This window comes from Heteronotia binoei, chromosome 5 (genome assembly GCF_032191835.1).
Source record: "Heteronotia binoei isolate CCM8104 ecotype False Entrance Well chromosome 5, APGP_CSIRO_Hbin_v1, whole genome shotgun sequence".
Taxonomy (NCBI): Eukaryota; Metazoa; Chordata; class Lepidosauria; order Squamata; family Gekkonidae; genus Heteronotia; species Heteronotia binoei.
Window position 1 is genome coordinate 33074654 of NC_083227.1, and position 21462 is coordinate 33096115.

At 47.4% G+C, this 21462-nt stretch overlaps 1 protein-coding gene across 1 annotated transcript; it reads right to left on the bottom strand.

The window, feature by feature from the left end:
- Nucleotides 1-1143: 1143 nt before the first annotated feature.
- On the bottom strand, nucleotides 1144-2010 carry LOC132571920 (vomeronasal type-2 receptor 26-like). The gene has a single exon (XM_060238712.1). It carries the CDS (start codon nucleotides 2008-2010, stop codon nucleotides 1144-1146), a length of 867 nt encoding a protein of 288 aa, XP_060094695.1.
- Between the last annotated feature and the right edge of the window lie 19452 nt (nucleotides 2011-21462).

Sequence of the window (21462 nt, forward strand, 5' to 3'; positions counted from 1 at the left end):
GGAGGAGGAGAAGGAATACCCACGGAGGAGGAAGGATTATCCATACACCTGTTGCAGAGTTGACTCTGTTGACATACACCACTTTTTGTTTAGCAACCGCTGCTGCAAAGTGACAGCTCAAACTGGTTCAATGCCTCAGAATGGGCAAAACTGAACACTTGATTGCCAACGGAAAAGTCAGTTTTGTAAAGCTGTGAGACGCTGACACTGATCAGTACTTGGAGGAGAAACCACCAAGGAAGTCCGGGTTAAGAACATAAGAGAAGCCATATTGGATCAGGCCAATGGTCCACCAGTCCAATGTTGTGTGACACAATGGCCAAAACCCCAGGAGCCATCAGAGGTCCATCAGTGGGGCCAGGACACTAGAAGTCCTTCCACTGTTGCCCCTCCCAAGCACCAAGAATACAGAGCATCACTGCCCCAGACAGAGTTCCATCAATACTCTGTGGCTAATAGACACTGATGGACCTCTGCTCCATATGTTGATCCAATCCCCTCTTGAAGCTGCCTATGCTTGTAGCCGCTACCATCTCCTGTGGCAGTGAATTCCATGTGTTAATCACCCTTTGGGTGAAGAAGTACTTCCTTTTATCCGTTCTAATCCAGCTGCTCAGCAATTTCATTGAGTGTCCACAAGCTCTTGCATTGCAAGAAAGGGAGAAAAGTAATGACCAAGGGCCATTGCAATATAACAAAAAGTATGTGAGTTTCACAGCAAGACTCACAAACTATTAATGAATTGTGAATGCTCACTGAACACCCTACCTATTTTCTCCAATGTCAAAGCAGTACTGGGTCTAAGACTAAGATGATCTGGCAAAATTATATACTCCTAGTTCAATGCTACTAACAAGAACAAACAAAAATGTACAGTGCTAATGCTTTGTACAAGCTCATTAATTAATATGGCCGGTTCAAACGAACAAACAAAAAAAGAAAATGGAACAGCATTTGTTTTTTCTGAAATGCAGTTTCCTCTCACTAGCACTCAGTGTGTATCTATATGTCTTATTATAGATATGGATATTTAATCTAATAGCAGTTTTGGGAAGTAAATTACCCCAGATAGTACAATGGATTTTTAATAGCATGGAGACAGATTGCCAACAAGTACAAAGAATGCACTGAATATAATCAAAATCAGAAACCATCTTTTTGTTTCACCATTAGTTGTTCCTTTGTATTCAGATGAGGCCTCAGTAGAATAATGTAGCACTTGGGAAGAAAGATGCAGCCCAGTAAGCCCAAGCTGGAGGCCAAGATAGAGAAGACCTGCACAGCAACCATGTATTTCCCCTTAGTGCTCAGGTAGGTGGGCACAAAGGACACCCAAACACTGCAGAACACCAACATGCTGAAGGTGATCAGCTTGGCTTCATTGAATGACCCAGGCAGCTTTCTAGCTAGGAAGGCTACAGTAAAGCAGATAGCGGCCAGAAAGCCCATGTAGCCAAGGGCAGCATAAAACATGGCCACAGACCCTTCATTACATTGCAGTACGATCTGTCCTGACTGGGAGTGTATGTCAGACTCTAGGAAGGGGGGAGAGATGCCCAGCCAGAGAGTGCAGATGCCCACTTGAATACTGGAACAGGAACAGACAATGAGGTTGGCCAAGCTCTTTCCCATCCATTTTCTCATCCTGCTCCCAGGCTTTGAAGCCATGAAGGCCACCACCACAGTGACAGTTTTGGCCAACACAGAAGAGACAGCAAAGGAGAAGATAGTGCTGAAGGCAGTTTGTCGGAGAAGGCAGGTCACCTTCTGGGGCTGACCAATGAAGAGAAAAGAGGAAAAGAAAGAAAGCAGGAGGGAGATGAGGAGAACATAAGAGAGGCTGCAATTGTTGGCTTTGACCAGTGGCGTTTCTAAGTATTTGATAAAGATTCCCAAGACAAAACAGGTGATGAGGATGAAGGAAAGAGTAAGTACATTTAGGATGATCCCCAAAGGTTCTTCATAGGACAGGAAGGTGATATGCTTGGGAATACATTGGTCTTGGACCATGTTTGGCTGATGATCTTGTGGACACTTATCACAATGGCTTGCATCTGAAAGGACATATTAAGTTTAATATCACCACAGCTACTTTACTTCCATGATAATCTTTGTTCTGTCACATTAATTGAAAATACATCTTTAGAGGCATGTACTTCCATGCCAGAAAAACTGGACAAGAAGAGGAGGAGGGAGAAGTCAGGAACTAAGAATGACTAATGGGTTGGAGGTGGGAAACTTCCAGAGTCAGACTGTATGCCTTCATTGATGAACATCCTGGGTTTAATCTTTAGCGATGCAAGACAAAGTGATTTCAGATACTAGTGCTGATATAGCCCTCAGACTCTGGACAATGAATACCAATCAAAGTAAGGGCAGTGCAGGCAAAATGGTGCAAAAAAATCTGACTTGGCATAAGGCATGTTGTACGTAGTCTTGATTGCTGTAGAGTGACTGGTATAACCCAATTTGGACAAAGTGAATCTGGGATGGAAGCATTATTTTTGCCCCCTCCCCTCCCTCCAACTGGGGAACTGTAGTTTGACCTACCTTCCTGAGTGGAGATTGTGCCTTCCCCACAGAGAGAACAGTCATAGCAGCAAACTGGTTTTCCTTCCTTGATCACTTTAGTGTACCCAGGAAGGCAGATCTGAGTGCACCTAGAATGAGGCAGTGTCTAAGCATAAAGACAAGAAATACCAAGCAAAATGTGTTAGGGGCTTTGTTTTGTGTGTTCATTACCTTTATCTATAGAAACCAAGGCTTTTTTTTTAGCAGCAACTCACAGGAATGCAATTCCAGTTGGCTTGTTGTCAGGGGGTGCGGCCTAATATGCAAATGAGTTCCTGCAGGGCTTTTTCTACAAAAAACCCTGTGCGAAACAATGATGATGTCAGAGGGTGTGGCCTAGTATGCAAATCAGTTCCTGCTGGGCTTTTTTTCTACAACCCCCCCCCCCCTGAAGAGACCTGTTGTTCGAGTGCCAGCAGGCACCATTTTGTCTTCGGCAGACGAGCCTAGGCCAGAATCAGGCTGCTGATCTTTAGGTGAAATTAGGGTGACCATAATGTCTGAAGGCCAGCCAGGGACACCTCTGGAAGGGGAAGGTAGGGGTGCGCGCGCGCGAAGCGTGCGCGCGCCACCGGAAACAGGAAGTGACGTCACTTCCGGTGACGTCACTTCCGGTGATGTCATGCCACCGCCGGAAACAGGAAGTGACACCACTTCCTGTGACATCATTTCCCCGCGTCACCTGCCGGAAGCGGGAAGTGACATCACTTCCTGTGACATTACTTCCCCCAAATGACATCATTTCCCCCAAATGCCACTGCCGGAAACAGGAAGTGACTTCACAGCACTTCCTGTGACGTCCCCAAAAATCCCCCAAATATCACCGCCGGAAACAATTTTGTTCTCAAATCCTGTATATACTTCATCAGTATATGGGATAAGGCACTTTCTCAACTGTGCTGCATAATGCAGCCTATTTATTTTGTCCTGTTGGCTCTGTTGGCTCTATCTGCGCCACCTTCATCACTTTCGGGGTGTGGATCCCCCAGTGGGGTGGTCTCGCGACTCCCTCCGCCGGCTGTTTCTGATAGCCATGCGCCCCCTCTTTCATTTGATATGTGTCCCGTGCGGATGCCACCCTCCCGCCGGGAGATGCCGCAAAATGAGCCCCCTCGAGGCTTATGGCGGCAGGGCTCGGGGGAAGCGAGCTAGACTGCTGTTCTTTTGAGGGGTCATAGAGTGTTTCGAGCCCGTCCCTGTGGCATCGGTCCCATCGTTGTGGGACCCAGGGGGCCGGCGCAGCGGCACGCTGAAGCAGCCTGTCGGTCACTTCCAGGTTCCTGTCCTGCATCTCGACCTGTGTTATTAGTGACAGGCTGCTTCGGCGTGCCGCTGCGCCGGCCCCCTGGGCCCCACAATGATGGGACCGATGCCACAGGGATGGGCTCGAAACACTCTATAACCCCTCAAAAGAACAGCAGTCTAGGTCGCTTCCCCCGAGCCCTGCCGCCATAAGCCTCAAGGGGGCTCATTTTGCGGCATCTCCCGGCGGGAGGGTGGCACCCGCACGGGACACATATCAAATGAAAGAGGGGGCGCACGGCTATCAGAAACAGCCGGCGGAGGGAGTCGGGAGACCACTCCACTGGGGGATCCACACCCCGAAAGTGATGAAGGTGGCGCAGATAGAGCCAACAGAGCCAACAGGACAAAATAAATGGGCTGCATTATGCAGCACAGTTGAGAAAGTGCCTTATCCCATATACTGATGAAGTAAATACAGGATCTGAGAACAAAATTGCACTAGAAGACACAAACACAAAGCTCTCTTACACTGAATCAGTGCTTGGCTCCACCAAAGTCAGTATTGTCACATAAGAGAAGCCCTGTTGGATCAGGCCAGTGGCCCATCCAGTCCAACACTCTGCGTCACATAAGAACATAAGAGAAGCCCTGTTGGATCAGGCCAGTGGCCCATCCAGTCCAACACTCTGCGTCACATAAGAACATAAGAGAAGCCCTGTTGGATCAGGCCAGTGGCCCATCCAGTCCAACACTCTGCGTCACATAAGAACATAAGAGAAGCCCTGTTGGATCAGGCCAGTGGCCCATCCAGTCCAACACTCTGCGTCACATAAGAACATAAGAGAAGCCCTGTTGGATCAGGCCAGTGGCCCATCCAGTCCAACACTCTGGGTCACATAAGAACATAAGAGAAGCCCTGTTGGATCAGGCCAGTGGCCCATCCAGTCCAACACTCTGGGTCACATAAGAACATAAGAGAAGCCCTGTTGGATCAGGCCAGTGGCCCATCCAGTCCAACACTCTGCGTCACATAACAACATAAGAGAAGCCCTGTTGGATCAGGCCAGTGGCCCATCCAGTCCAACACTCTGGGTCACATAAGAACATAAGAGAAGCCCTGTTGGATCAGGCCAGTGGCCCATCCAGTCCAACACTCTGTGTCACATAAGAACATAAGGAGGGAGGGAGGGAAGGAAGGAAGGGAGAAAGGGAGGGAGGGAGGGAAGGAAGGAAGGAAGGAAGGAAGGAAGGAAGGAAGGAAGGAAGGAAGGAAGGAAAGGGAGGGAAGGGAGGAAGGAAGGAGGGAAGGAAGGAAGGAAGAAAGGAAGAAAGGAAGAAAGGAGGGAGGGAAGGAAGGAAGAAAGGAAGGAGGGAAGGAAGGAAGAAAGGAGGGAGGGAAGGAAGGAAGGAAGGAAGGGAAGGGAGGGAAGGGAGGAAGGAAGGAAGGAAGGGAGGAAGGGAGGAAGGAAGGAGGGAAGGAAGAAAGGAGGGAGGGAAGGAAGGAAGAAAGGAAGAAAGGAAGGAGGGAAGGAAGGAAGAAAGGAGGGAGGGAAGGAAGGAAGGCCACCCCCTCCCGCCAGCCCCCCCCATTTTCGGCCCCCTTACCTGCGGTGAGTCCGGCGGCGACGAGTCCGGCGGCGGCGGCGGAGAGGCCTTTCCGACGCCCTCCCGGGCGGAGGAGCACGGGGGGGGGGTGGTAGAGGCCCGGGAAGCGTCGGAAAGGCCCAGGGTGGTCGCTGGAGGGCCTCCAGCGGCCACCGCGGGCCTTTCCGACGCCCTCCCGGGCGGAGGACAACGGGGGGTGGGGGTTTAGAGGCTCGGGAGGGCGTCGGAAAGGCCCGCGGTGGCCGCTGGAGGGCCTCCAGCGGCCACCGCGGGCCTTTCCGACGCCCTCCCGGGCGGAGGACAAAGGGGGTGGGGGTTTAGAGGCTCGGGAGGGCGTCGGAAAGGCCCGCGGTGGCCGCTGGAGGGCCTCCAGCGGCCACCGCGGGCCTTTCCGACGCCCTCCCGGGCGGAGGACAAAGGGGGGTGGGGGTTTAGAGGCTCGGGAGGGCGTCGGAAAGGCCCGCGGTGGCCGCTGGAGGGCCTCCAGCGGCCACCGCGGGCCTTTCCGACGCCCTCCCGGGCGGAGGACAACGGGGGTGGGGTTTAGAGGCTCGGGAGGGCGTCGGAAAGGCCCGCGGTGGTCGCTGGAGGGCCTCCAGCGGCCACCGCGGGCCTTTCCGACGCCCTCCCGGGCGGAGGACAACGGGGGGTGGGGGTTTAGAGGCTCGGGAGGGCGTCGGAAAGGTCCGCGGTGGCCGCTGGAGGGCCTCCAGCGGCCACCGCGGGCCTTTCCGACGCCCTCCCGGGCGGAGGACAAAGGGGGGTGGGGGTTTAGAGGCTCGGGAGGGCGTCGGAAAGGCCCGCGGTAGCCGCTGGAGGGCCTCCAGCGGCCACCGCGGGCCTTTCCGACGCCCTCCCGGGCGGAGGACAAAGGGGGGTGGGGGTTTAGAGGCTCGGGAGGGCGTCGGAAAGGCCCGCGGTGGCCGCTGGAGGGCCTCCAGCGGCCACCGCGGGCCTTTCCGACGCCCTCCCGGGCGGAGGACAAACGGGGGTGGGGGTTTAGAGGCTCGGGAGGGCGTCGGAAAGGCCCGCAGTGGCCGCTGGAGGGCCTCCAGCGGCCACCGCGGGCCTTTCCGACGCCCTCCCGGGCGGAGGACAAACGGGGGTGGGGGTTTAGAGGCTCGGGAGGGCGTCGGAAAGGCCCGCGGTGGCCGCTGGAGGGCCTCCAGCGGCCACCGCGGGCCTTTCCGACGCCCTCCCGGGCGGAGGACAAAGGGGGGTGGGGGTTTAGAGGCTCGGGAGGGCGTCGGAAAGGCCCGCGGTGGCCGCTGGAGGGCCTCCAGCGGCCACCGCGGGCCTTTCCGACGCCCTCCCAGGCGGAGGACAAAGGGGGGTGGGGGTTTAGAGGCTCGGGAAGGCGTCGGAAAGGCCCGCGGTGGCCGCTGGAGGGCCTCCAGCGGCCACCGCGGGCCTTTCCGACGCCCTCCCGGGCGGAGGACAAAGGGGGGTGGGGGTTTAGAGGCCGGGAGGGCGTCGGAAAGGCCCGCGGTGGCCGCTGGAGGGCCTCCAGCGGCCACCGCGGGCCTTTCCGACGCCCTCCCGGGCGGAGGACAACGGGGGGTGGGGGTTTAGAGGCCGGGGAAGCCTCGGAAAGGCCCGCGGTGGTCGCTGGAGGGCCTCCAGCGGCCACCGCGGGCCTTTCCGACGCCCTCCCGGGCCTCCGCCGCCACCGCCAGGCCCTGTGCGCGGGCGGGGAAGGCAGCGAGTGAGGGAGGGAGCGTCCCTGCGTGTGCGCAGGGCGATCTGCGCACGCGCAGGGTCGCTCCCTCCCTCACTCGCCGCCTTCTCTGCCCGCGCGCGCGGCCCCCGGCTCTCTGGCTGGCTAAACCGGGACCTCTAATGGTCCCGGTATACCCAGCCCGGGAGCCGGGAATTGGGGGCCAGATTCGGGAAAGTCCCGGGAGACCGGGACGGTCTGGCCACCCTAGGTGAAATATAGGTTCTAACAGTCTTAGGATCCGTTCTGTGTGTGCTAGATATATTAGTAGATTGTTTGCCCATAATATTTAGATGCTGAGTGCCAAAAAAAGCGATTAAAAAGGATTACTGGGGGAGGGTGAGATGGGAGCCGATCTAACACAAAGCCTCCATCAACACCATCACATATCGCCCCACAAAGAGACCTGTTGTCGAAGCCACCAGAGTCTCCTTTGTGCTGCTTACTCAGCATGACTGAAAGATGACGTGATAGGTAAGCTTACCTCCATCCATCACACCTTAGAGTATATGTTTGGAACCTGAATACCAGGACTCACAGAACAATGGGAAGAAAACCAGTCTGGTGAAAAATATATCTAAAAACCTTTCAGTTTTTTCTAGCTCACTGTCATACCAATATTTCCTTGATAGAGAACAGAATGGAGGAGTATAAGAAGCTTATGAGGACTAGATGGTACATGACTTGCATAGGCAGATAGGCAGTTCAAGATTCCAGTCCAACTCTTTTGGGAGCCAGGTTCAAATGTCCCAGCCTTAATTGCTATATATGGGAGCTCCTTAGGCCACTCAACAATTTTGAATCCAACACTGAAGGGACATTAAACAGCTACCCTAGTACAGCTAAGCCAGTCTGACATGGGAACGGTCTGGATAGAAAACCTGCACAGGCGTTAAATTGAGTAACATCCAAGATCATGACTTTCCATATCTAACACTATTTGATTCTCTTGGTGATATTGAGAAAGATGATAATTAAGACAAGGGACTCCACAGAAGCTTTCATTACTCATGGCTCATGTTTGGGGCTCTTGGATGTGACTATCAGAAAGTGTTCCTTTGGGATCTGGATTTGGGGGTTGTTGCCTATAACCCTGACTAGGCCCTTAGACCATCATTAGCATCATAAGAACATAAGGGAAGCCATTTTGGATCAGGCCAATGGCCCATCCAGTCCAACACTCTGTGTCACACAGTGGCCAAAAAAATTATATATATATATATATATATACACACACACACACACATATATATATATATACACATTGTGGCTAATAGCCACTGATGGACTTCTGCTCCATATTTTTTATCTAAGCCCCTCTTGAAGCTGTCTATGCTTGTAGCCGCCACCACCTCCTGTGGCAGTGAATTCCACATTTTAATCACCCTTTGGGTAAAGAAGTACTTCCTTTTATCCGTTTTATTGTGAGAAAGGGACAAAAGTACTTCTTTCTCTACTTTCTCCATCCCATGCATTATCTTGTAAACCTCTATCATGTCACCCCGCAGTTGATGTTTCTCCAAGCTAAAGAGCCCCAAGCGTTTTAACCTTTCTTCATAAGGAAATAGTTCCGACCCTTTAATCATTCTAGTTGCCCTTTTCTGGACTTTTTCCAATGCTATAATATCCTTTTTGAGGTGCGGAGACCAGAATTGCACACAGTATTCCAAATGAGACCGCACCATTGATTTATACAGGGGCATTATTATGCTGGCTGATTTGTTTTCAATTCCCTTCCTAATAATTCCCAGCATGGCGTTAGCGTTTTCTATTGCAATCGCACACTGTCTTGACATTTTCAGTGAGTTATCTACCACAACCCCAAGATCTCCCTCTTGGTCAGTCTCTGCCAGTTCAGACCCCATCAACTTGTATTTGTAGCTGGAATTCTTGGCCCCAATGTGCATTACTTTGCACTTGGCCACATTGAACCTCATCTGCCACGTTGACTCCCACTCACCCAGCCTCAATAGATCCCTTTGGAGTGCCTCACAATCCTCTCTGGTTCTCATCACCCTGAACAATTTAGTGTCATCTGCAAACTTGGCCACTTCACTGCTCACTCCCAACTCCAAATCATTTATGAACAAGTTAAAGAGCATGGGACCCAGTACTGAGCCCTGTGGCACCCCACTGCTTACCGTCCTCCACTGCGAAGACTGCCCATTTATACTCACTCTCTGCTTCCTATTAATTAGCCAGTTTTTGATCCACAAGAGGACCTGTCCTTTTACTCCATGACTCTTGAGCTTTCTAAAGAGCCTTTGATGAGGAACTTTATCAAAAGCTTTCTGGAAGTCAAGGTAAACAACATCTATTGGGTCCCCTTTGTCCACATGTTTGTTCACCCCCTCAAAGAACTGTAACAGGTTAGTGAGGCAAGATCTTCCCTTACAAAACCCATGCTGAGTCTTCCTCAATAACCCATGTTCATCAATGTGCCTACTCATTCTGTAATTGATAATGCTTTCTACCAACTTTCCCGGTATTGAAGTCAGATTGACTGGTCTGTAATTTCCTAGATCTCCTCTGGAACCCTTTTTAAAGATGGGGGTGACATTTGCTACCTTCCAGTCCTCAGGAACGGAGGCAGATTTCAATGAAAGATTACATATTTTTGTCAGAAGAGCCACAAGTTCAACTTTGAGTTCTTTCAGAACTCTTGGATGTATGCCATCCGGAGCTGATGACTTATTAGTTTTTAATTCGTCAAGCAGTTGTAGGACCTCCTCTCTTGTCACCACAATCTGACTCAGGTCTTTCAACACCCCTTGCAAAATTAGTGGTTCTGGAGCGGGCAAACACTTCTCGTCTTCCACAGTGAAGATGGAGGCAAAAAATGCATTCAGCTTCTCAGCCATTTCCCTTTCCTCCTTCAGTAATCCTTTTACCCCTTGTTCACCCACTGCCTCCCTGGCTGGTTTCCTGCTTCTAATATATTTGAAGAAATTTTTATTGTTGGTCTTTATGTTTTTTGCAATATGCTCCTCATAGCCCCTTTTTGCCTGCCTGATCACAGTTTTGCATTTGATTTGCCACAGCCTGTGTTCCCTTTGGACAGCCCATCTCCAAACATTTATCTCATCATTCTTCTCTCTGTCATTCTCATTACTTGTGTTCTTAGGCTATAAAATGATCTAATAGGAATAACATTGATGTTATTAAGAGTTTTTATAGGGCATGAAGTACATTTCTATGCACCTAATTAAACCATTTGGGCCACACAATGAAATGATTCGATAGGAGTAATATTTGAGAAGTTGTTAGGAGTTTTTATGGCTTTCTGTTGTGTTCCGAGTCCATTTCAAGGTGTTGGTGTTGACCTTTAAAGCCCTGTATGGTCAGGGACCTGTCTATCTGCGGGACTGCCTTTCTCCGCATATTCCCCAGAGAGCACGGCGTTCAGGGATGAAAAATCTATTGTCTGTCCCTGGACCAAAAGAAGCCAGGTTGCGTACGACACGAGCCAGGGCCTTCTCGGTGGCAGCGCCAGAACTCTGGAGTGCTCTCCCAGAGGCCATAAGGGCCCTGCGGGATTTGTCTACATTCCGCAGGGCCTGTAAGACCGAATTGTTCCGACAGGCCTTCGACATTTAACCGAGAGAGAGCTGCCACTGGACATCATATAGAGCACCATGTAGAGTACCAATGGTCACCATCGAATTTTTAGAACCGCTCTACTGTACTGTATTAACACAGCACCATGAAATGTTTTAAAAAATTTAAATTTAAATATGTAATTTAGTTTTATATGTTTTATTGGTTTTAATGGAAGTGATGTGATGTTGTGAGCTGCCCTGAGTCTGTTTGCGGAGAGGGCGGGATATAAGCTTAACGTAATAAATAATAATAAATAAATAAATTATAAGGCATGAAGTGAAATACATTTTCCTCACCTCTTTAAACCATTTGGGCCACACAATGGCATCTTGATCTATGGTGAACTTTATCTCTGGAGCAGCATGTCTCTCCACACTCCCAACTTTCACTCTTATAAGAGACTGATTGGGCATTGCCACCCAGTTCACAATATCGAAATCCACTGCCATGTCCCCATTCTCATCAAAATAAATTCCTTCTGTGGAATTCTTGTAAGACTGAATGTTTCTCAGGAATGGATGAAGCTATAACAACACAAAAACCCAGCAGTATTTAGAAATATATTTGGACTTCTAGTCTCCTATGGTTCATGGCCTTTGCCAATGGACTCCATACTCAGAAATGTCTTTTTAACATTGTCGATGGATCTGAGGCCCTTTGCTGAGTCTTCTTTCTCAGCTTCAGGGTTTTGAGAAAGACTAACAGTGCAATCCTCAGCATAGTTACAGTCTTCCAATTCCACTAAAGTAAATCTGTGTAAAGTTAGATTAATCAGACACATAACTTTGGCTTTGCGTTCCAAAGAGCAGAGGGGTTTTTTGAGCAGGAACGCAGTTCCGACTGGCTTGCTGTCAAGGGTTGTGGCCTAGTATGTAAACAAGTTCCTGATCGGCTTTTTCTAGAAAAGCCATGTGTGAAACAGTGGTGATATCAGGGGGTGTGGCTTAATATGCAAATGAGTTCCTGCTGGGCTTTTTCTACCAAAAAAGCCCTGCCAAAGAGAGCTGTGTAAGCAAGGATCACTGTTACCAGACATAGCATATCAAACAGAAGATCTGAAGCACAGTTAAAAGGCAGGGAATTGTTGCATTAGAGTTTTATGGCATGTGTGTGTTTGTGTGGCGGGAACAGAATTTTGATTTTCAGCCCCAGGCAGTTAGTTATGTTTAAGCAACTGTACAAAGAGCTTGCTGGATGTACTGGCCTTTTTTCGTCACGTAGACCTAGACTATCTGGTACTCTAGAAAAGGTTAACTTCTGGCGTCCCCCCCATACATCACTGAATCACATTGGGTGCCCAATTGGGCTCCCCAGGGGGCTGGAGCCTTAGGCAGTCACCTAATTTGCCTAGTGGCAGGGCTGGCCCTGCCGTCACATCTGTCTAGTGTAAGTAAATGTGCATAGAGGATCATAGAAGTGATGTCATTCAGGTAGCAACAAGGAACTTATATCATGGGACTGAGCCCCCATCCATTTAAGGATGGTCTTTGTAACTTAGGAATCTAAAGATTCTGCACTGGATCCTATGATGTCTTTTCTATGATCCAAGACCAACTGATTTAGGGCTTGTAAGCAACGTAGTTGGTGCCCCTCAGTTCCTTTTTTGATGATATCCGCTTTCTAAATCTTTGACTTTTATAAACCACACACATACACAGGCAGACTCCTTCCTTGTGTTCATACTACAATTGTTTGCAAGTGGATTTGGATTTTTCCATTAAACATTGTAAAATCTAATAGCAAATTGCATTAAAATGGATTCTTATGTGTGTGTGAATGCACCTCTTGTTTCAGCTGTCTTAAACAAAGTAGAATGGTGAAATAGGGATGTTTTAACACACCTATTGTAAAAAAATTAATAAAATTAGTCTTTTTGTCTGCGTTTTCATAATGAGGAAATCCTATGATGCTTCCATCAGGAGCCTTTACTCCTAAATATTCCCTCAACACTTCAAATTCTGGCGCACTTCACCTTAGGAGGGTTGGTCTCTGGGCACACCTGAAGCTAACCTCCATCAGGAGCCTCACAAACTGGATTTGCCTTGGAAATACACAGAATGTCAGTCTGTATTTGGAACTAAACAACTTACAGTGGTTTTCAGTAATACTGTCTATGACTATGGCCAGGTTGTGTGGAAATAATAATAATAATAAACTTTTATTTATACCCCGCCCTCCCCGCCTAGGCAGGCTCAGGGCGGCTAACAAGACATGGTAAAACCATGATACAATAAAACAGTATATAATATAATTAATAATTTAAACAGTGAAACCAATAAAACAGTATAACATTATGGTACAATCAATTATGTATAAGATAGCTCGGTGTTATTGATATTATCAGGAGTTCCGTCTTAAAAAGCTAGCTGGAAGAGGGCAGTTTTGCAGGTCCTACGGAACTGGTTAAGATTTTGTAGGGCACGCACCTCTTCTGGCAGTTGATTCCACCGTTGGGGGGGGGCCTTTGTAGAGAACGCCTGTTCTCTGGTAGTTTTTAATTTGGTTTCTTTTGGCCCAGGGATTTCGAGAAGATTTTTTGAGCTTGATCGCAGTGCTCTCTGGGGAAAATATGGAGAGAGGCGGTCCCTAAGGTAGGAAGGTCCTCGACCATATAGGGCTTAAAGGTAATGACCAGCACCTTGTAACGAACCCGGTAAAGGATTGGCAGCCAGTGCAACTCCCGCACTCTGGGGTGACGTTGCTTTCACGACGTTTTCACAGCAGACTTTTTAGGGGGTGGTTTGCCATTGCCTTCCCCAGGTTGGGTGAATGGGCCAAAAAAGTACGAAGTGGTGTATACTGAGGGAGGCATGTAGGAACAGCAACAGGATCAAAAAGTTTTTGCTGCCAAAAATGGTGTGGGAGGGAAGGCTGAAGTGCCTTGTGATGCTGCAGTCTTTGGCACTTCCGACAATTTTTAAGGTGAGCTGCATTCGGACATAATAAATAAAGCATAAAGGGGGGTTCCATGCCAGGACTGAGAATACAACTGACAGAATAATAGATGCCTAGATACAAGGCTCTGCTGCAGGCACACTAGGAATACCATGTACAGTTCTAATTTAGTTTAGAAAAAAGTTTCACAGTGGGGTCCATAAAATTATGCATGGTATATAGAAAATTAATACAGCAAATGTTTTTCTCCCTCTCCCATAATAGTAGAACTTGGGGTCCACCAATGAAACTGGCTTTTACTGTACTATAAACCAAGTGAGAAATTTTTAAATATAAAGCTGGTCTAGGAATAAACTAAATTCCAATGGTAATAGTTTCAAGGCAGAAGAAAAGGAGCATTTGACACCAGAGACAGTTGACTTTGGACAATTACTGCCATGATGTGGTAGTGGCCACCCCTTAAAAGGTAAAGGTAGTCCCCTGTGCAAGCACCAGTCATTTCTGACTCTGGGGTGATGTTGCATCACGACGTTTTCACGGCAGACTTTTTATGGGGTGGTTTACCAAAAGCCTTCCTTACATGGATTTAAAATGGGTTGGACAGATTGCTGGAGGAGAAGACTGTTGTTGGGTATTAGGCATGAGCTAAAGTGGGCTTCCAGCTTCAGAGGCTGAATTCCTCTGATTATCACAGGCTGGGAAGCAATCAGCAGCTGAGGGCACTTGTTTGTGTGCCTTGCTAGTGAGTTCTGGGGGGCATCAGATTGGCTGCTGTTGGAAACATGACATGAACATGATAACAGTATTGGTCTGATGCAGTGTAGCTACTCAAATACTCCCGTTTTCTTAGAGAGAACACATACCTGCCATGGCTGCAGCTTCTGAAGTCCCAGCCAGCCTCCTCTCAACTTCTGATTAGATCTGGATAAGAAGGCAGCACTTAAGGCATGTGCCACCACCTGGATAGAGTTGTAAATGATGTAGCTATTCTGAGACAGTATCCTTTCAAGATCCTCATGGGACGGGGTTATCCGCTCCTCTTTCTCTCTGCATCTTGTCCAGCCTTTCACAGGCAATCCATCATTTGAATAGGAGCAATGAAATGTTCCCTCTCCAATTATACTGGGAGTACGGAGAAAGGAGCCCAAATTGTCATAGTCAGTGTTGCTGTTTGCTTGGGTCAGAAAGGAAAAAGAACCATGGATGTGCTGGATATCAAACGCCTTCAAAAATAAACTCAAGGTGTAATCATTCAAGATTACTGCGATCCAGACTTTTCCCACAATGGATTTTTTTGTTTTTTCAATGAATTTAATTGAATACCCAACTGTAAGCATGGAGTAGGAGTCTCCATGGAAAATAAACACATTACATTTTCTTTGCATGTAAAGGTAATATGTGTGGGAAAGAAACTCGATGCCATCACCATTTGGTTCTGGGATGCTGTGTTGAAAGGCAATGCAAATCGCACTCCTGAGAAACACATGGGCCATAGTCCTCAGGAATCTTTCTCCCTGGGCATTATCTGAAGCAAGGAGACCGATCCACGTCCATCTGAAATGCAGGAGCATCTTCACAATCCCCATGAAAAATGAATCTTGCTTTGGGGCCATCTGGTACAAAAAGGGAAGCTGAGTCTCATCTTTGAACCCATGGTCCTCCAAACTATAGCTGATCTAGTTAAGAAAGGAAGAGACTGAAATTTGGCTTTGTATCTAAGAGAAAACTGATATACAGTGTAGCCAATTAGCAATTCCCCAATCAAGCAGGACATAATTTGGCTCTAGAACAATTTGGCTCTATTCAGGATTCTTTAAACGCATATAATAGCAGCTATAAAGTTAAGGGCTACTCTTACCTTGCTATATTTGAACTCTTTTCCAACGTTTGATCTGATTTCCATAGCAGCAACAGGGGGAAGAAGAAAGACGCATTTCTGCTGGGTCATTGGCAAAAGCCCATCGAGGGCAGGGCTGGCTCGCCCACTAGGCAAACTACGCATTTGCCTAGGGCGCCAGCAAGGTGGGGGCACCAAATTTGGCCAACCCTCTCCTCTCTAGGCAAACGCCTAGTTTGCCTGCTCCCCAGCCTCCTCCTCCCTCCCTTCCCCACTAGGTCTATTTCAATGCCCGGGAACGGGCGGTTGACCACCGTGCTCCTGAACTATTTAAAGCCCCCCCCCTCGCCGATCAGCTGATTGGTGGGTAAAACCGTGCCAGAAGCTGCTAGCTCCTATGCTGGCCCTCTGGCGCACACACTGTCAATGCCCCCTCAACCCAGTTCTGATCAGCGAGGGGTGCCTTTAAATAGCCCGGGAGCACGGTGCTCGACCACATGGGCATTGCAATAGACCTGGTGGGGAAGGGAGTGCTACGACGGGGGTGGCAGGCCAGTCCTGCTTGAGCGGGGAGGCCAATAATTGCAGTATTTCTGCTTTTGCAAATGGGAGTGATTTGATTTACAAACTGCATTTCCAGTTACTTGAAATTGGTTTCCAAAGACCATCTAATTGTCTTGCTGGATAAGAGAGTGTTTTTGCACTGGAGAGACAAGCTGCCAAGCTGGCTTTTTGCTTTGGCTTCTACTCTCTGCCTGAGAATCTCCTGGACTTTGGATCAGATCCTGTTCTGTCTGTCCAACTGGAGCAGCAGACAAGGAGGGAAGGGCTTGGTTTCCAGCATTTTTTAAAAAGTTCTCTTCTTGCTGTTTCTTGTTCTTTAGGCTTTGTGGGTGGGATGTGGGTTGTGTGGTAGAGGCTCATGGCCTAGGCCTTGTGCCTAGTGTCTGCTTCTCTTTGGTTAGGTTCTCTTATTCTTGATGGGGTTTTTTTTGGGGGGGGGGGTTCCATTGAGTTTGGTTTTAATAGGCAGACGTCTGGTTTCTGGTTGTTGCACTTGGAGTTTGGAGTTCTGTGGCTTCTGCCTTTTTTGGTGATTGTGGAGGGGGGGGGAGGCCTGTGTCCTAGACTGGCCTTCCAGAGAGAAGATGGGGGAGACTCAGAGGGCAGAAATGCCCCCCCCCCGAGTTTCTGGTTCAGAGATTCTCTGGTTTGACCTTACTCCTTCTTTTGGGTTTTGGCATTGCTCCAGTGGCGCTGGTTCTGCTGGGCACATTGCACTTGTTCTGCTTCTGGCCTTGCAAAGGTTCCCCCCTGCCCTCCACACACTTCACTTTATTGCAGGGCTTGTATTGCCTGGCTGTTTTCCCCCACTGGAAACAATGACGGATGGAGGCCAGGATTCCTTTCCTGTTGCCTCCAGGAAGCCCCCTTTTAGGAGGCATCCTGGGAAAACCCCATCCCTTCAGAGAAATCTCCAGACCATTCCTGGAGCTTGCCTCTGGGGCTAGTCTCAACTACCTCCAAACTCTGTCCCTGCCTGGGGAAGGGTGAGCTGGGTCATCTCATTGTCTCTTCTCCCAAATCCATTACCATTTGCATGACAGCTAAATTGACCTAGCTTCCATTACTTGGCTGTTTTTCTCTATTGGAAACAATGAAGGATAGGGACACCTTCTTTCGGTGCCCATAGAATTGGACTCTCTGGTCCAATCTTTTTGAAACTCGGGGGTTCTTTTGAAGAGAGCCTACACGGCAAATCTGGTGCTTCTACCTAAAACAAAAAAAAAACTGAAAAAACCCCAAGACCACCAAATATACCCCAGGAAGGATTTGCCATTGACTTCGATGGCCTCATAGGGTATAATGGACCCCAAAAATTAAGGATTCTCTAATTTTACACAAGTACTATACCGGAATTGGTATTTGGAACATTCAGTATTTAATGATATTCTTTAAGGCCCAATAAACCCAAATCCAAAAATACCAATTTTTTCTTTTTTGCACACCCCTAATGCGAAGCAAAAGAAATTATTTTTTAATGGATAAAAGCAGGGCTTTTTTTGAGCAGGAACGCACAGAAATGCAGTTCTAATTGTCTTGGCATCAGAGACTGTGGCCTAATATGTAAATGAGTTTCTGCTGGGCCTTTCTTCAGAAAAGCCCTGTGTGAAACAGCGGTGATGTCAGGGGGTGTGGCCTGAAATGCAAATGAGTTTCTGCTCATTTGTCTTAATGTCATTTGTCTTAATGTATGGAAACAGAGGGTCTGGTTACATGTTGCCAGAAGAATGCACCTATAGGTAATGACTGGTTGGTGAAAGTGGAGAATTATCCACATTCTGCAGGGGAATGCTGACACAGAGCTCAAGAGGTGAACACCTCATTACGATCCAGTTGCTTGAGACCTGAGTCAGGTGAGTAAATACTGCATTCTATATATTCTGTACAGTTAAAATACGCACCTATGGGGGTGTGATTGACTACATACTCTTCTAAATCCATTGCATCTAAGGAAATTAGAAGGATACACATGGGCTTCGGATGGCATTGTTAGACACAGCCTCCCTGACCATATGCCATGTACCTGAGGTATTTTATAGATGCTTAACATGGTAGAAATCTGGTTGGAGGTTTTGGAGTTGACCCCTTCAAGAACGGCCAGGAGTGTATTCCGTCCTCCACAGCTGTAGTTTGGAACATTCTTCTGTCCACCAGACTGCAGGTCTATCACCGCATCATAAGTAAATCTTGCATTAAAATAGTTCTCATAGATGTTGTAACCCAGAGTCATGTTGGGTAAGAGATTGGAATGTTCATTGATTCTCTCAGTGGCAAATACGAAGGGCAGAAGTTCCAAATACTTCATGTGACCTAGACTGCAACACAATGTGTTTAGTTACATTTGTCCTGGTATTCTGTGCTGATACGCTAAAATCTGGCTTCTTTTCCACTCAGGAGCTATGCAGGTAATACAAATATCTAGGTCTTTCCCTCAGAACTAACGCCATGCTGTTCATATTCAGAGCTTGAAGTAGAATAGCTGATTCTATGACAATAGCGTAGGAAGGGGTATATTGTCATTTGCTTTTAAAAACAAAAGAAAAGAGGGCTTAGTTTTTGATCCAAAAGTCCAGCGGATCTGTGACTTCTGGCCAACTTAAGACCTTGGTACAAGAAATCAGTAAACAATGCCCCTGGTATCCGAAGGGAGGTTCTTTTAAACTTCGGGGCTGGGAGAAAATAGGGAAGACCTTTCACACAGAGCCCCGTGCTTCTATTGAACTGCTGCAAGTCTGGCATAAATGCAGGTATGCAGTAGAGAAATTTATGCCTGTTTCTAACCCAAGCCAGGTTTCCAAAGATTGTTCCCTTAAAAGCACTGGTGTTCAACTAGTGCCCCCTGCCCCCCCTCTTCTTCCTCCTCTTTTTCCCCCTCCTCCACCAACTGATCCACCCGTGGGCCCACCATTTAACGCCCCGTGACGCATGGTCTGTGAAGTTTTGGAGAAGGAACTTGATCAGGCTAAATTGGAAGATGTCCCAGAATTGGCAGAAATGTTGTCTATTTGCCCTGTACATTTGACAGGAAAAAATTTGGCTGATGTTCAAGGGCATGACTCTAATAGGGCTTATACTGCTGAACTGCTATATGAATCTGGACAGTTCAATACTGTTAAAACACAAACTGGGCTCCCTGTTACAAACCTTGCTGTTGTGCCTCAATGTGCTTTACAGAACTTTGTCAGGGTACCTATATAAGGGAAACAAGCCCATAGTTTTGCAACTGTCTGTCAAAAGCCACAAGAGCCTTGTTTAGTCTCTATCAATTGTCTTCAGGCAGCAATCAGAAGACAGGTTGATAATCCTGATGCTGCAGGAAAATTGTTGATAAAATTGGCCAACGAAAATGCTAACTTGGATTCAAAAAGAGCCCCGTGGCACAGAGTGTTAAAGCTGCAGTACTGCAGTCTTGAGCTCTGCTTACGGCCTGAGTTTGATCCTGGTGGAAGCTGGATTCAGGTAGCTGCCTCAAGGTTACTCCGCCTTCCATTTTTCTGAGGTTGATCAAATGAGTACCCAATTTGCTGGGGGGAAGTGTAAAGGACGCACTTTGCTTTGTGGCAGTGCTCAGTACAGCAGGCTGAAATTGTTATATGCACTTAATTTGATTCATCAATTTCATGTTTTATACATGTATCTCTCCAAATTGACCTTGTTTTGATTGGCTATATTTTTAATCTTGCAGGTTTTAATTTCTTGTTGTTACTTTTCTCATTGCTCACTATTTAAAGTCATTTTAATCTTCCTGGTGTGATTGCTCAGGGCAATATACATGCTGATGAGATTTTAAAAAGTGTTACTTCTGCTATTTATTTTTCTTTCTTTCTCAATCATGGCTATTTTTAACTAAAATGCCAAAACACTAGACAAACCGTTCTTGTTGCTTTTGACTAGACAAAATTGTATTCTTGTGTTCACATTGGGCTAATAATCCCAGGTTTGATTTCCCACTCCTCCATTTGCAATTACTGGAACAGCCTTGGTTCAGCCATAGCTCTTGCAAAGGTTGTCCTTGAAAGTGTGACTGCTCTGAGAGTTCTCTCAGCCGCACCCACGTCTGTTGTGGGAGAGGGAGATAGAGGAAATTGTGAGCTGCTCTGGGACACTTGAGTGGAGGACGGAATATGAATCCAATGTTTTTTTTAGGCATACACACATGCACATATATATGCATATCTATATTGTGGCTAATAGCAACTGATGGACCTCTGCTCTATATTTTTATTTGTGCTCTTGGGACTGGCTATGCTTGTAGCTGCCACCACCTCTTGTAGCAGTGAATTCCACATGTTAATCACCCTTCGGGTGAAGTACTTCTTTTTATCTATTTTAACCTGACTGCTTAACAATTTCATTGAATGCTTAGTAGGAACCAAAAGCAATTGAAACACTTACCCATTTTTTTCCTCATTGCTAACAACTCTGCTCTGAACATGCACACCAGCCCTGCAAGGCGGGCCAAGTTCAAATAACAGGCTTGTGCAATGAAGACAGAAAAACAGCCCACAAAGTCTTACTGCCAATAGACGAGTGGCAGACAGACAGATAGCATTACTTTAAAAACCCCAGCCAGATTTTTTTTTTTTTTTACAAAAGTTGCTCATTCCCTCATAGAAGCTAATATTTTCCAGAATTAAGATATGGTCTCACATGCACACACACCAGCAGTAAAAATGGCCCTGGTGACTTCACATTGCCTATGCAAGCGTGCATCGGAAAACCTGTCCCCTCTGGAAACAGCAGTAACAAAGGATGGTTGCAGACATACATCCTCCCTGCTGCAAGAACACAAGGGTGCTAATAACAGATTTTACTATGTTCCTGTTAGTTTTGTACATGCTAGACAAAGCCTCTGTCTATATTTTTATATTTCTTTTGCTGAATCCCATTTTATTTTACCTGTTTTTCTGAATTTGTTGATTTTTGTACACAATGGAACATTTAATTCCAGCATGGCATTTCATGTAATTCCACAGGTCAAGCTATTGTGGAACATGCTAATCAGACATTAAAAACCACTCTTTAAAAACAATTAAAAGGAGTGAAAATGAGGGTTCAAATTGAATTTTGTCTTATTAACTTGGCATGATCCAGTTCCCCCCTTACCTGGGAGTGCAGGCATGCTGCTGTGTTTTCTCTTGCAGGTCTTTTGTGGGTTCTGGCACGTTGCATTTGCCCGGCTAAAGATGGCATGGCATTAGGGTCTCCCAAATCTGATTCTCAATTTCAATCTCAGCCTCAAATGCTGGAAGAGGCTGGGCAAGAGCCTTCTCCAGAGATTTTGGTGGCTGCTATTTTTGCAACTCACAATGAAATCCATGACTAGTCTCTATTATTTGTATTTATATATTTTGTCTCCTGTTAAGGCTATTAGTTTTACATTTATCACAATTTTCCATCTTATTTTGAATTGCTTCACAATTTTTAT

Excerpts from the sequence above, each read along its gene's own strand:
- LOC132571920 (XM_060238712.1), bottom strand. The coding sequence starts at position 2,010 with ATGGTCCAAGACCAATGTATTCCCAAGCATATCACCTTCCTGTCCTAT.